General features: G+C 53.7%; 1 protein-coding gene across 1 annotated transcript in view; it reads left to right on the forward strand.

Annotated features, from left to right (window-relative positions):
- The window catches only part of SEC14L5 (SEC14 like lipid binding 5), a 38,886-nt gene extending 31,725 nt beyond the window's left edge, over positions 1-7,161 (forward strand). Inside the window, exons 11-15 of the mRNA XM_029221392.1 lie at positions 1,039-1,173; positions 2,166-2,300; positions 2,764-2,991; positions 4,593-4,771; positions 7,056-7,161. Coding sequence (XP_029077225.1) covers positions 1,039-1,173; positions 2,166-2,300; positions 2,764-2,991; positions 4,593-4,771; positions 7,056-7,161 — 783 coding nt within the window. The remainder of the gene's footprint in view (positions 1-1,038; positions 1,174-2,165; positions 2,301-2,763; positions 2,992-4,592; positions 4,772-7,055) is intronic.
- The last annotated feature ends 7,079 nt before the right edge of the window (positions 7,162-14,240 follow it).

The following is a 14,240-nucleotide window of genomic DNA, read 5'->3' on the forward strand; positions in this document are numbered from 1 at the left end:
TCCCTCCCTCCTCCCTCCCTCCCTCCCTTCCTTCCTTCCTTCCTTCCTTCCTTCCCCAACTATTTCCTGAGTCAGGCACCACCCCAGCATTGGGATGCCGTGAAAAACCAGACTGATGGGCAGCTTAGAGCTTGGTGTTGAAATACTTTCCATCCGGGACAAACGAAACATGGTCATCCACACAATGGAATATTATTCAGCCATGAAAAGGGAGTTCTTTTGTTTTCTTTTTTATGTTTTTAATTAATTTTTATCAGAGTATAGTTGATTTACAGTGTTGTGTTAGTTTCATGTATGCATTCAACTGTATATGTACAGTTGTACATATACATACATCCACTCTTTTTTAGATTCTTTTCCCATATAGGTTGTTACAGAGTATTGAGTAGAGTTCCCTGTGCTATACACTAGGTTCTTATTAGTTATCTATTTTATATTTAGTAGTGTGTATATGTCAATCTCAATCTCCCAATTTATCCCTCCCCTCCCCATTTCCCCCTTGGTAACCATAAGTTTGTTTTCTACATCTGTGACTCTGTTTCTGTTTTGTAAATAAGTTCATTTGTGCCACATTGTTAGATTCCACATACAAGTGATATATTTGTCTTTCCCTCTGACTGACTTCACTCAGTATGGCAATCTCTAGGTGAAAAGGGAGTTGTGACTCATGCTACAACGTGGTTGAACCTTGAAAACATGATGCTCAGTGAAAGAAGCCAGTCACAAAAGGCCACATGTTGTGTCATCCCATTTCTATGAAATCTCCAGAATAGGCAAAAATAAAATAAAATAAAATAAAGCATATTGGTGGTTTCCAGGGGCTGAGGGGAAAGGAAAGGGGAGTGACTGCTAACAGGTCTGAGGTTTCCTTTTGGGGGGAAGAAAATGTCTTGGAATTCGAGGTGGTGGTTGCCCAACATAGTGAATGAACTAAAAGCCATCAAATTGTTCACTTTAAAACGGTTAACTATGTTCTGTGAATTACACTTCAATTAAAAAAAAAACAACGTTCTGTCTTGCCCCATCTCCGCCTCTCAGATCAGCCCCTTCATCAATGAGAACACCAGGCAGAAGTTCCTCATCTACAGTGGCAGCAATTATCAGGGTCCCGGAGGCCTTGTCGACTACCTGGACAAAGAAGTGATCCCCGACTTCCTCGGGGGAGAGTGCCTGGTGAGGCCCCAGCGGGCCCTGCGCTTACGGCACGGGGAGGGTCTGTGGCCTCCGAGAGGCAGGGCTGTGGATGGGAGGCGGGAGGAGGGCAGGCCCTTTGTTTGTGCTCTGACATGGGGAGGGCCTTGCTGGCTCTTTGGGGCAGAGCTTGTCCTCTCTGAAGGAGGGGCCTGACCTTGGTTCTTTCAAACATAGTGAGCGAAACAGAAGTTTCCCGAAAGCTCAGAGACCAGGCCAGGCAAAGGTTTACCCCTCTGTATTCCCATCCAGGGCGCTGCTAGGCAGCAGTCAGAGTTTAGCTGCTGGCTTTGCACAGTCTGCTGCAATGGGAGGGGACTCAAATGTCCCAGCGGCCTGAACCCCGAAGCTGGTGTACCCAGAGGGACTTATCCCCAACCCACAGCCTCATGGCAGGGGATGATCAGGAAACTGTTTCCAGGGGAGGCGGCCCCAGACCCCCTTTTTCCCCCCAGACCACTTTTATTGCCTGCCCTGGGGGGTGAGATGATAGGCAGGGGTGACCCTATCTCATGACTGTGGGAGGGCAGGCCTTTTCCTTTCTCCAACAGAAATCTCAAAGAGCAAGCTTTCACGATTTCAGGGTAAAGAACGACGTTTCCTGGGCTTCCCTGGTGGTGCAGTGGTTGAGAGTCCGCCTGCCAATGCAGGGTACATGGGTTCATGCCCCGGTCTGGGAAGATCCCACATGCCGCGGAGCGGCTGGGCCTGTGAGCCATGGCCGCTGAGCCTGCGCGTCCGGAGCCTGTGCTCCGCAACGGGAGAGGCCACAACAGTGAGAGGCCTGCGTACCACAAAAAAAAAAAAAAAAGAACGACATTTCCTAGGAATTTTGCCAAGCTTACCCAGGTCTCCCCAATTGTCAGGATATATATGCATGTTATAAGTGTGGTTTCAGGGGTCACAGAGCACCTTTCTGTGGGTCAGCCAGGCCTGGCTGGGCCCTGACTTTCTCTGCTGTCTTTGTCCCCCAGTGTAACGTCCCTGAAGGAGGGCTGGTCCCCAAGTCCCTCTACCTGATGGAAGAGGACCAGGAGCACAAAGACCAGCTGCAGCAGTGGAGAGAGACCTACCAGTCAGCCAGCGTGCTCCGCGGGGCCCCCCATGAGGTGCCGGGGTCCTGGCCTGGGCGGGCCTGCTGGGCTGGGTGTCGTCGTAGGTCAGGGACCCCGAAGTGGAGTCTGAGACGAGGGTTCTTGTGCCAGTGATTTGTAGAGGATGAGGGCTCAGGAGAAACCTGTAAGGAGGGCGGGGGCAGAAGCTAAGCCAAGAGCCGGTTTTAGCCATGGTCTAGCCCAGCCTGATCCATGAGGAGAGCATGGTAGAGGGCCAGCCTTTTGTACCCTCACATCATCCAGTCATTGGCTGTGGATCACCCTGCTTCAGGGTGGATCCTCCCAGGCATTTTTCAGACAGAGGTGGGTCTGTTTGTCCAGAGCAATTCTTGGACTTGGGGTCGGGGCTGAGGGAATGGAGACCGGGTGGGCACCCACACCCCTGCAGCTGACTTCCCCACCCCGACCCCCGCCAGGCTGGATGTTCAGACCTTACCTGTCACCTGTCCCCACGTAGGTCGCAGTGGAGATTCTGGAGAGGGAGTCAGTCATCACCTGGGACTTTGACATCCTGCAAGGGGACGTGATGTTCAGTCTGTACCACACCAAGCAGGCGCCCAAGCTGGGCCCCCGGGAGCCTGGGGTCAGGGCTGGCGGGCAGCTGACAGACAAAGGCTGGGCCCTGGGTGCAGATTACAGCCGTGTGGAGGCTCCCCTCATCTGCCGGGAAGGGGAGAGCATCCAGGTTCTGTTTCTATTTTTTTTTTTTAATTTAAGTTATTTATGTATTTATTTTTTGCCCGTGTTGGGTCTTCGTTGCTGTGCGTGGCTTGTCTCTAGTTGCGGCGAGCGGGGGCTACTCCTTCATTGCAGTGCGCAGGCTTCTCATTACCGTGGCTTCTCTTGTTGCGGAGCACAGGCCCTAGAGTGCATGGGCTTCAGTAGTTGCAGTGTGCAGGCTCTAGGGCGCATGGGCTTCATTAGCTGTGGCTCGCAGGCTCTAGAGCACAGGCTCAGTAGTTGTGGCGCATGGGCTTAGTTGCTCTGAGGCATGTGGGATCTTCCCGGACCAGGGATCGAACCCGTGTCCCCTGCATTGGCAGGTGGATTCTTAACCACTGCGCCACCAGGGAAGTCCCTAGGTTCTGTTTCTTCGTTCATTTATTCATTCATCACTCAGGACTGAGTGTCCACTGTGTGCTGGGTTCTGGGGATACAGCAATGGACAAACTGGACCTGGTCTCTGGCCTCAGAGACCCTGCGGGACAGTTGGGGAGAAAGACAGATTCTGGCAGGGCCCCATCCTCAGAATTCCGAGACTCTTGTCAAAGATGCAGGTTGCTGGGGCCCACGGAAGGAGGGCCAGCTCAAAACCTCTGGGCTTGGGGCCTGGCGTCTGTATCCCTCACCTCTCACTGTGATTCCTTATGCACAGTCAAGTTTTCAGAACCCAGGCAACAGAGAAACTGTAGGTCTGGGAACAGCACTCGGACGTGTCACCAGAACGTGAGCCACCCCTGCTGACCCCCACATTCTCCATGAGGCCAGTGCTTGCAGGTCAAACATCACCGGCCTCAAACACACACGCACACACGCACGCACTGGCAAGCAGTGCAGATCTTACTGGAGGTCTCCTAAGGGAACTGAGCAGACAGCTGTCACATCATACACCAGCACCCCCGCCCCAGGGTCCCACTGAACATCCCAGCCCTTTTTCAAAGTTGCTCTTCTTATAAAAACTAACACCCTCCTGGGCTTCCCTGGTGGCGCAGTGGTTGAGAGTCCGCCTGCCAATGCAGGGGACACGGGTTCGTGCCCCGGTCCGGGAAGATCCCACATGCCGCGGAGCGGCTGGGCCCATGAGCCATGGCCGCTGGGCCTGCGTGTCCCAGCGTCCCGGTGCTCTGCAACGGGAGAGGCCACAACAGTGAGAGGCCCGCGTACCGCAAAAAAAACAAAAAACAATAAAAAACAAACAAAACTAACACCCTCCTTTCTTGCTGTCCCTCTGCCCTCAACAAACTCTAAGCACATTTAAGCTCCCTTTCCAGGTCTTCTCAATTTGCAAATCCCACTCGGCAGGACAAGAGCCCAACAAAATCCAGGTGTTTAACCAAACCACACCTCTGTTGTCCTATAGCCGCACCCCCTAGGCCTTGACCCCCACCCCCCATCTCGATTAAGAGGAAGGCTCTCAGCTGCCAGGGATATGGGGTAACAGCAGAGGGGAAGCAAAGGTGGCTTTGGGACACCCCAAAAGGAAGGATTTGCTGGTGGACTGGTTTAGAAAGGGTCTCCTGTTCCCTGGTGGACCAGGGCCTCAGGCTTGTGGCTGCTATGTTTCAGGGCTCCCACGTGACCCAGTGGCCTGGTGTCTACCTGCTCCAGTGGCAAATGCACAGTGCCCCTGGCCACATGGCCTGCAGCCTCCCAGGCGTGGAGGATGTCCTGATGGCCCTGCACAGCCCTGGCCCCAGGTGCAAACTCCTCTACTACTACGAGGTGCTGGCGTCTGAGGACTTCAGGTACGAGGAGCCCCGGACTCCCCTCCAGACCAGGCCCACAGCATGCCTGAGGCCACTTTCTTCTGGGCTAGGGACACTGGATTCACCTCCTCTACTTGCCCTCAAGCTTCTCCAGGGGTGGGGCCCTGGCACGGGTGTTGTTAAACTTGCCAGTGGCTCAGCACCTTTTCATGAGCGATCAGATCACTATGCTGCTTCAGCCTCAGCTGCAGAACCTTTGCCTTCAAATGAAACCGTGCACAGAAGCCTAACATACCAGATTGATTGGTGGGGGGAGAAGGGGAGCCTGAGCCCTCCTATTTGTACCTCCCCTCACTCCTAGAATTCCATAAAACTGGGTTTGGACTGCTCTAGAACATTCTAGAATAATGCCTCACAGACAACTCTCCCCAAGTGTTGCTGTCAGAGAGACAGGGATGTGTAGTGGTTAAGACCTCCAGCACTTCCTGGTTGCTCTGTGACCTCAGGCAAGTCACTTTAGTTCTCTGAGCCCCAACTGTTAAATAGAAGCCCCTACGTCATGGGGTTGTCCTGAGGATGAGATGGTTGGGGGAAGCCTGCCCTTCACCTGAGCATACAGTAAGCACTCAGTAGTGGCTTCTTCCATACCTTGTGTTTTATCTTTTAAAAACAAGTGTGATTTTGCATCCTGCTTCGTGATATATCTGTGTAGTTTCCTTCTAAAAATGATGCTTTAAATTGTTTACCGATGAGTAAATTTGAGGCTCCAAGAGGGCATTGAGTCTGGACCCATATCCAAGGCAGAGCTCCAGGGATCCTAGGGGCACATGCAGCTGGCACAGGAAATGCTGGGCCTGGGGATTCCCTGGCGGTCCAGTGGTTAGGACTCCACGCTTTCACTGCCGAGGACGTGGGTTCAATCCTTGGTTGGGGAACTAAGATCCCACAAGCTGTAAGCACACCCCCCAAAAAAGAAAAGAAATGCTGGGCCAGCATCTTTACTCCAAAGGGAGACCCCACAGGGTGTCAGAGGGTGGTGATTCCCTTTGGGAAGCAGCCTGTTTTGGCCATTGGGGCTCAATGTGGGAGAGAGAGACTGAGGTCCAGAGGCACTCAGACACACAGACACCTGCATCTGGGGGCTGCTGCCATCGGAAGGGCAGGTGGAGGCTGAGGGGTGGGCCGAATGCTGCTTGCCAGCATTGTCTTGTCTGGTCAGTGTGGGAGAACCTTGCTGCCCTGACCTTCAATAGTGTCAGGAGAGAACCAGTTCAAGGCTGCTCTCAGTGGGCAACCGGTGGCCCTGGGGAGGCCAGACAGATAGGGTCTGCCATCATGGAGCAGGAGACCACATATCCACACCCGAGCACCGATAGATGCCGTGAAGTTATTCCAGCCTGGGGTCCTTGCTCAAGGTCACACTCCAGGAGGTGCTAGAGGCCTTAACATAGGGCGCTGTCAGAGCCCAGGACCAGGCCTGGCACAGGGTGGGCAGGGGTGCGGGGGTGTGGGGGAGGTGTCTGGGAAGTGACACTGGAGTTGAGATCTAGGCAGTGTGCACACGATCACCTGGAGGGCTCGTCAAAATGCAGACTCTGATTGTGCAGCTCTGGGGCGGGCCGGAGAGTCTGCAGCTCTAACAAGCTCCAGGAGATGCTGGTGCTGCTGGTCCCCGGACCACACTTTGAGTAGCTGGGCCCTAAGGCTGCACTCTCCAACCCGGTAGCTCCTAGCCAAAGGTAACAATTTAAACATAGCGATTAGAACTAAATAAAATTAAAAGTTCGGTTCCTGGTCACACTAGCCACATCTAGAATGCCCAGCAGCCCCATGTGGCCAATGGCAGCCGTGTTGGATGGCGCAGATATGGGACATCTGTTATTTGTCATAGCAGAAAGGTCTCCTGGACACTGCTGCTCCGTAGTCTGGAGTGGGATTTGACTGGGCAAATTGGGCAGGAGAAAAAGGCTTCTGGCAGCAGGTGTAGACACACAAGGTCCCATGATGGGAGGCAGGTGTCAGAGGAGCTGAAAGGCGGAGAGGGGAGGCTGGAGATAACGGGGTCCCCTCTGCGCCATGCTAGGCCCCCGGGTCAGGGAAGCCCCTGAATGGTAGGTGGAAGGCTGGGCTCTTCTTGCGGGGAAGTGGGTGCAGGGAAATGGGCTGGGCTTCGTTTCTCATCACAGCTTCACTTGCTTTTCCCTCTGCACTTGCCCTCTGTGCCTGGGGCGGTTACCAGCCTTGTGGAAAGGGCCCTGGGGCCTCATTTGCACCCAGGGCTGTGTCACCACCAGAAGGCAACGTGTGTGTGCTTCCTCCCCAGGGGCTCCATGTCCAGCCTGGAATCCTGCACCAGCCGCTTCTCCCAGCTCAGCGCCACCACCTCCTCCTCCGGCCAGTCCCACAGCAGCTCCCTGGTCTCCAGATAGTTAGGACCGAGCCCTGCGGGGCAGCCTGCTCGCCTACCACATCCACAAGTATCCATGAGGCCTGGGACCATGTGGGCTGCAGCCCTGGATCTGGACATAGCCAAAGTCGGATGGGTGGAGCCCTGTGGGCTCTTGAAGTGGTGAGAACAGAATCATCTCCGATGGGGCTTCGCGTACGAAAAGCCAAGGGGTGGGCTAACCACGTTCAGGTCTGGGGGCTCAGGGATGTCATCAGGCTCAGTGCCCCCCTGCACCCCGCCACCTCTGGCTCTGCTTCCCTGGGGTGGCCTCCTTCTCAGGGGCCTCCTAAGACTATTGGGGTTCCCCCCATAAGAAGCAGGAATGTAGGGTGTTCACCATGGCATCTAAACCCGTAGCGATGCCCTGGGTCCCAGGATATGCTGGTGAGCAGTTATTTGAGTTACAGGCCCCACTTTGTGGGGGAGCCGCCTACCCTGGACTTGAAGTTCATTTTCCCAGCACATGACTGGGCAGGCCTAACCCTGACCACCCCTGACTTGAAGAGGGTGGGAAGGCCCAGGTTTTCTGCTGAGTTCCAGGCAGTGATAAAGCGGCTCTGGCTATCTTTATACTCTCTGGAGGTCCCTTTCTCTCCTGGGAATCTGTTTAATTGAAACTTTTTTGGTTGTAAGTCACCTCCCAGTGGCTTAAACAAAAACGGGTGACCAATCATGGGTGCATGTAACTGGCCAGTGTAGGAGGGCTTGCTTCAGGTAAGGCTGGATCCAGGCTCTCAATGTGTCATCAGGACTCCCCTGTGGGGTGGGGGCTATGACTTTGTTGCAGCTGCCCTGGGGCAAATCTGACCCCCAGAACCAGCTCCAATGTTGAAAGACTTTCCCCGAGTTCCTGCATGGGAGGGGTGTGGGTCTCCTTGGGGTCTGAGGACATTTCTCCTTTCATTTCCTGGGCCTGCAAAAAGGCAACAGGTCAGAGGTCACCACTGGCAGCCTGCAGTCTGATCTGGCCTGCTTTTATTTATTTATTTTTTTTGCGGTACGCGGGCCTCTCACTGTTGTGGCCTCTCCTGTTGCGGATCACAGGCTCCGGACACGCAGGCTCAGCAGCCATGGCTCACGGGCCTAGCCGCTCCGCGGCATGTGGGATCTTCCCGGACCAGGGCACGAACCCGAGTCCTCTGCATTGGCAGGCGGACTCTCAACCACTAGCGCCACCAGGGAAGCCCCCGGCCTGCTTTTAGTGTTTTTGTTTTTTGCCTAAACAAAAGGTTTAAAAATTGGGGCATTTCACACAGAAATCAGGATTTACAGCTTCACTTAAGCATATAGGAGTGTTGGCCAAACAGAGCCACTATTGCTGTGTAAAGACAACACAGCTGCGCCCCTGGATGGGGCCACCCCAGTCCCCACCCCTCTCTATCAACCCACCCCTAGCCCACATCACTCACTTGCATTATCTGCCTGGGAGGGACTTCACTGAAATAGCTCCACAGTCTGGGGCGAGAGACTCAGCGTTACTCTCATCTCACAGCTTTGCTTACAGTTGGGGTCGTCTCTGGCTGACACCCAGAGTCGCTGGGCCTTGCCCAAGGGGTGAGTTCACAACCAAGGGGATGTCACCTCCATGCAAGCTCGACATGACGGGGCAAGGACCTACTTCCATGCCACCCTCAACCCCATACCTGGAGTAGAGGGAACGAGCCGTCCTCAGAGACCCCCTTCTCCCTGCAGAGAGGGAGCCTTGCCCACCTTTAAGGTTTTCAGTTCACTTCTCAGATATAGGAACAAAATCCCAAACTCTGTATCCTGCATTAAGGTGTACGTGTACATGCATGAGGGAGAGAGAGAGGGAGGAAGATTGGAGACATTCTTAAAACTAATTGCTCCCATGTCACCAGGCGTTTATCGCTGGGAGCAATCTGCAATATTTTCAACTATCTTTAGGTGAATTTCTAGCTTGTCTCTACAAACTAGAAGCATTTTGGGGTAAGCTGCCCTGGCACTCCCCGCACACTTAGTGTCTAGGACTAGCCCCCAGTGAAGGATGGAGAAGCCTTTCCTTCACTTGAGTTTATAAGTAGCTTTTGACAAGTGGAACCTGGATCTGCTGATTCCAGAGAGGAAGGTCGGCTATCAGCTGTCCAGACTTAGCAGCAGCAGCGATAAGGAACCTCAGCCCTCTCTTTTTGAGAGCTTGCTCTCCTCCCCACCTCGGGAAAGCCCCAGCTCAAACAGGTTTAAGCAACAAAGGGAATTCCCTGGCTCCTGTAACTGGGATGGCCGAGGGTGGTGCTTGCTTGCTTCAGGTACGGCTGCATCCAGGAGCCCAGTGTCCTCAGGCTCATGTGCTGATCCTTAGCCTCACCCAGGCCTCTTGGTTCTGCATCACTTTGCATGCTGGCCTGTCCTTTTGTCCACCTGCAGGGGAAGGTGGCTGCCAGCAGCCCCTAGCCTACAACCACAGGGCTCTCAATCTCTAAGCCAGAAAGAGACTCTTTCCATCTCAAATCCCAAGGAAGGCTCTGACTGGCCCTGGGCAAGTCACGTACTCACTCTTGTGGACATACTGGCCAAGAGGCTGGGGGTCCTGTGATCGACATTCCCTCCAGAAGCAAGAGTGGAGTAGGGGAGGGCCAGTCACCCAATGGACAAAGGGAGCTGGGCCACAGGAGCAGCAGGTGACCACAGTGGCATCTGCTATTGTTCTTCTGTGCTGGAGGTCCCTGGGGCCCATGTTGGAGCATCATCAATCAGTAGCCATTCTTCTTACCTTTGGGAGGCTTGGGGTTAAAAATCCAAGGAAGCACTGCCAAGCTCTTGGCTTCTAAATTTCCCCAGACCCCAGGGCTGGAAGCTCCTTGGCTTGGTTTCTTCCTCCATCTTGTTCATTAACCTATTGTGGCCAGGACAGAAATGGCCCATTAGCAATAGGACCTGCCCAGGCACTGGGTTTAGGAGCCTGGGTCGTAAAAAAAAAATCTCGACAAAGTGGGGTTCAAGCCCCAGCCATCCTTTCACTAGCTGTGTGACCTCCAGCAGGTGACTTAACCTCTCTTTGCCTAAATATCCTCATCTGTAAAATAGGGATAGCAGTGCCTACCTCATTCACTGGGCTGTAGTGGGATGAAACAAGGTGGCTGTGAAGTCCTCAGCCTGGCACATGGAAAGCTCTTGATAAAAGTCAGTGGTTATTCTGAGTATTTAATGCTTCTCATCCAAAGACTCCAGACTTCCTGTGAGGACACCCGTCACTGTTTTACACACTGTGCATCTGGAGAAAAGTGGGAGATTGGGATACTAGTTACCTCTGACTTTCCCTTTTTAGAAACTGCTTGTGTTCTCTGGGCACATCCACTCATCTGTAAGAGCATCATTCCAAGTGATGTTTCCCTCAATGAGCTACAGAATGTTCTCCCCACGGGTTGAGACTTTTTTTCCTACCCTGCGTCTGGAATTTCTCCCCCTGTAAAATGAACTGATCACACAGTCTGTTTCAGCCAGGAAAACACGATGTTTCTTGTTCACCTGATCGTTTGCTCCAACCAGAAGCATTAAACGTTTTAGATTTGGATATACCTCTGTTGTCTACTTCCTAGAACCCTGGAGGTTTCCCTGGGTTTGTTCAAGAATTACTCAGCTTTTGCTTAAAAGACTCAAGAACATGTTCAACAGGGGTGACATCACCCTTAAGGGGTTGCAGATTGGTTCTCGGAGGGAAGAGGGTGGCACAAAAAAATCACGTTTTTAACATATAAAGCACAAATATAGTGTATTAGTTTCCTAGGGCTGCCGTACCAAATTACCGCAAAGTTGTAGCTTAAAACAGTAGAAATTGATTCCCTCACAGTCTGGAGAGCAGAAGTCTGAGATGAAGGTGTTGGCAGGGTTGTGTTCCCTCCTAAGGCTTTAGGGGAGGATCCTTCCTGCCTCTTCCAGCCTCTGGAGGCTCCTGGTGTTCCTTGGCTTGTGGCCACATCACTCCAGTCTCTGCCTCTGTCTTTACCTGGCCTTCACCTCTTTGTGTCGTCTCTTATATAAGGACACCCAGTCATTGGATTTAGGGCCCATTAAATCCAGGATGATTTCATCTCAAGACCCTTAACCAATTACACTGGCAAGAACGCTACTTCCATGTAAGGTCACATTCTGAGGTCCTGGGTGGACATGAATTCTGGGGCGACACTATTCAACCCACCACATATGCATACAGTGCATGAACAGACACACGTGCAGTTTTCAGTGTATTAAATGCGGGCCTCTAGGCCCCACTCATCACTGCCAACACCGAGTCTTGGGAGTGGGCTCCTGGATTCTACTTGCCAGGTATCCAGGTGAAGGTGAGGGCCCTGCTGTCCATCTTCCTGGGCTGCTCTGCCCTCTCCCCTGGGTTTTACCCAAGTCCCAGAGTTGCATCAGAGGACAGCCAAGTCCTGACATCAGGAGGGGGCGGGGGCCTGTCTGGGGTGGCCCCTGTCCTTCCTGCGAGCGCCCCTGGGACACGGAGTAAGGTGTCACAGGCGTCGTGGGATTCCCTTTTTTTTTGGCCACAGCCATGCAGCTTGCAGGATCTTAGCTCCCCGACCAGGGATTGAACCCGGGCCCCCGGCAGTGAAAGCGCTGAGTCCTAACCACTGGAAGGGTCCCTTGTTTTGGAGCAGGAGGCCAAGGGCTGTCGGGGGAGCAGAGGAGGTGCGGTTCCTGTGGCTGCGTTCGGCGCCCCCCACCCGCCCGGAGAGGTAGCAATCAGCTGCAGCTTTTCCGCTGGTTGCCCAGGAGCTGCTGGGCGGGGCTCTCACAACAGCCAGCTGCCACGGGTGTGGCTAAGAGCTCCCTGTGGCAGGCGAGCTGGGGTCAGGTTCCACTGCTGACGTCTGGGAGGCGCCTTGGGTTTTCGGTCCAGAGAGGGCAGAACACAACACACCCAGCCCCCCTGTGGCCCAAAGGCTTCCTCTGGGACCAATTCTCCCTCTGAGGCCAGGGGCCTCTGCAGAGGAGGCGGGTCTCAGGGTGCAAGTAGCTCTTGTGGGAATTTGGGCAGAGCCTGGAAGGAGCTGGAAAGAGCCGGAAGGAAAGGCGCTGGGTGGCTCTCAAACTTCTCCCCAGCCCATTTCCCCTCCCCTCCCTTCAGCACCCACCAAGGCACTGCTGAGAAATGCGGGTCCCCAAAAGGCACAATTTGAAACCCCTGACCTAAGAGTCCTGGAGCCAGGACACAGATCCTTCGAGAATCCGATGAAAGCTGTGGCATCACACTTGAATCCCGTTTCCATTTCAGGGCCCCTGAGCCCACCCGTTGACCCCAGGATTGGAATCTTTTTCTGGGGTCTTTCCAGATACTAAATAAGATACTAACTAAATAAGGAGCAGCCCAGCAGCTGAGACACATGTCACCATGGCAACTGCCCAACACACAGAACTCTTGGGGTTCCAAGTCAGGCCCCCAGGACTTCTAGTACACATTCTGTGCCCGGGAGTCTTCCATCACTCCCATGGGGTGGGGAGGGAACACTTACACAGCCATAAGTAGCCCATGTTAACCCCGACCAGCAGTACCGATGACTTAGGCTCCTGTATATTCGTGTCACAGGTGTTCCCCCAACACCACAGGTAGGTACTGGAATCTCAGACACTATCTTGCCTCCTGCTCCATGTCCCATCTAAGCTCTGCAAATTCCCGACTCCAAAATGTCATGAGTTTCAGATTCTTGGGGTTGCAAGAGACCCCAAAATCCAACACAAACTCTCTCAAGCAAAATGGGGATTTACTGGTCCATGTAATTGGGAAGTCCAAGAATGCTTCAGGTATAGCTGGATCCAGGGGATCAAATATCCCCCTTTCTTGGTTGGGTTCTTCTCCATATTGGCATCACTCTCCTCCATGTGGCCCACACCCTGGATGCTGGACAATCCTGGCAGAGTTTCTCACCCCCACTTCCAGCAGAAGTTCCAGGGTGGGCTCTGATTGGCCGATTGGGACAGATGCCTATCTCTGAACCATCCACTGAGACCACCTGGGACTTGAAGGGAGGTGACAGTGCCAGCCAAACCACAAGGATGGAGACTGGGGGAGAGATATTACCTAAAGGCAACATGAGGGAGGCTCTCGGCTGTGGCTCTCGATGCCCTGTCCACCTTCCCTGGGCAGAGGACATCTGGATATATGAACCTGCAACTCTCTCTCTGATGGCTACCTCTTGTGGCTGGAGCATCACCCCATCCCTGAGAAGGGCAGACTGGAAGTGCCAGGGAGTTAACCCCCAGGAGCAGTTCTCAACCTGATGAATGAACGTAGGCTGATAAACACCCTCAGCTCCCTGTGAGCAGGTGGCCAACTCCGAGGTGTTCTCTCCACACCCCAGAGGTCCCAGGGGTTGAGCCTGGCCGCCCACAGTGGGAGCTGCTCACTCAGGCACCATGTACGGGCTGCCTTCCCTTCCCAGACTCACTTTTCCGTCCCCCAGCAGGGCTTCCTGGGGTCGCCTCCCAAATAAACTACTTGCCCTCACATCCTAGTGTCAGGTTCTGCTGCCAGGGGACCCAGCCTAAGAAGGGAAGTTACTGAAAGAAGAGAGACTGGATGCTGGGCAAAGATAGATACCAGTGGGTCTTCCCCGGTGGTCCAGTGGTTAGGACTCAGCGCTTTCACTGCTGTGGCCTGGGTTCAATCCCTGGTCGGGGAACTAAGATCCTGCAAGCTGCACAGCCTGGCCAAAAAAAAAAAAAAAAAAAAAGTTAAAATAAGTAAAATAAAAAAAGATAGATACCTGCTTGTGACAAATTTTTTAAAAATCCATGGGCCACAGGGAGGGCGAATGTGGGCAGGACTCACATGGCTCAGAGTGTCCTAGGGACCCTCAGGCACGCCACGATGGACCCTCCCCAGGTACTGCTGTGCTCCCTCTGGCCTGGAGTCCACTAGGCCTTTGCCCAGCACTGTGACTCTCCAGCCAGCTGCCAGCACAGTTGAGAACAAAGATGCCCTCAGTGGACATCAGAACCTTCAAGACCAGGGTTTCCACAGCTTGTTGCCTCAGGATCCCCAGGGGTGCTCCTTGTAGATTCCTTGACCCCCCAACTCCCGCCCCTGAGATTCTGATT

Source organism: Monodon monoceros, unplaced genomic scaffold, assembly GCF_005190385.1.
Source record: "Monodon monoceros isolate NGI ecotype Baffin Bay Population unplaced genomic scaffold, NGI_Narwhal_1 Super_Scaffold_13, whole genome shotgun sequence".
In the NCBI taxonomy this organism is placed as follows: domain Eukaryota; kingdom Metazoa; phylum Chordata; class Mammalia; order Artiodactyla; family Monodontidae; genus Monodon; species Monodon monoceros.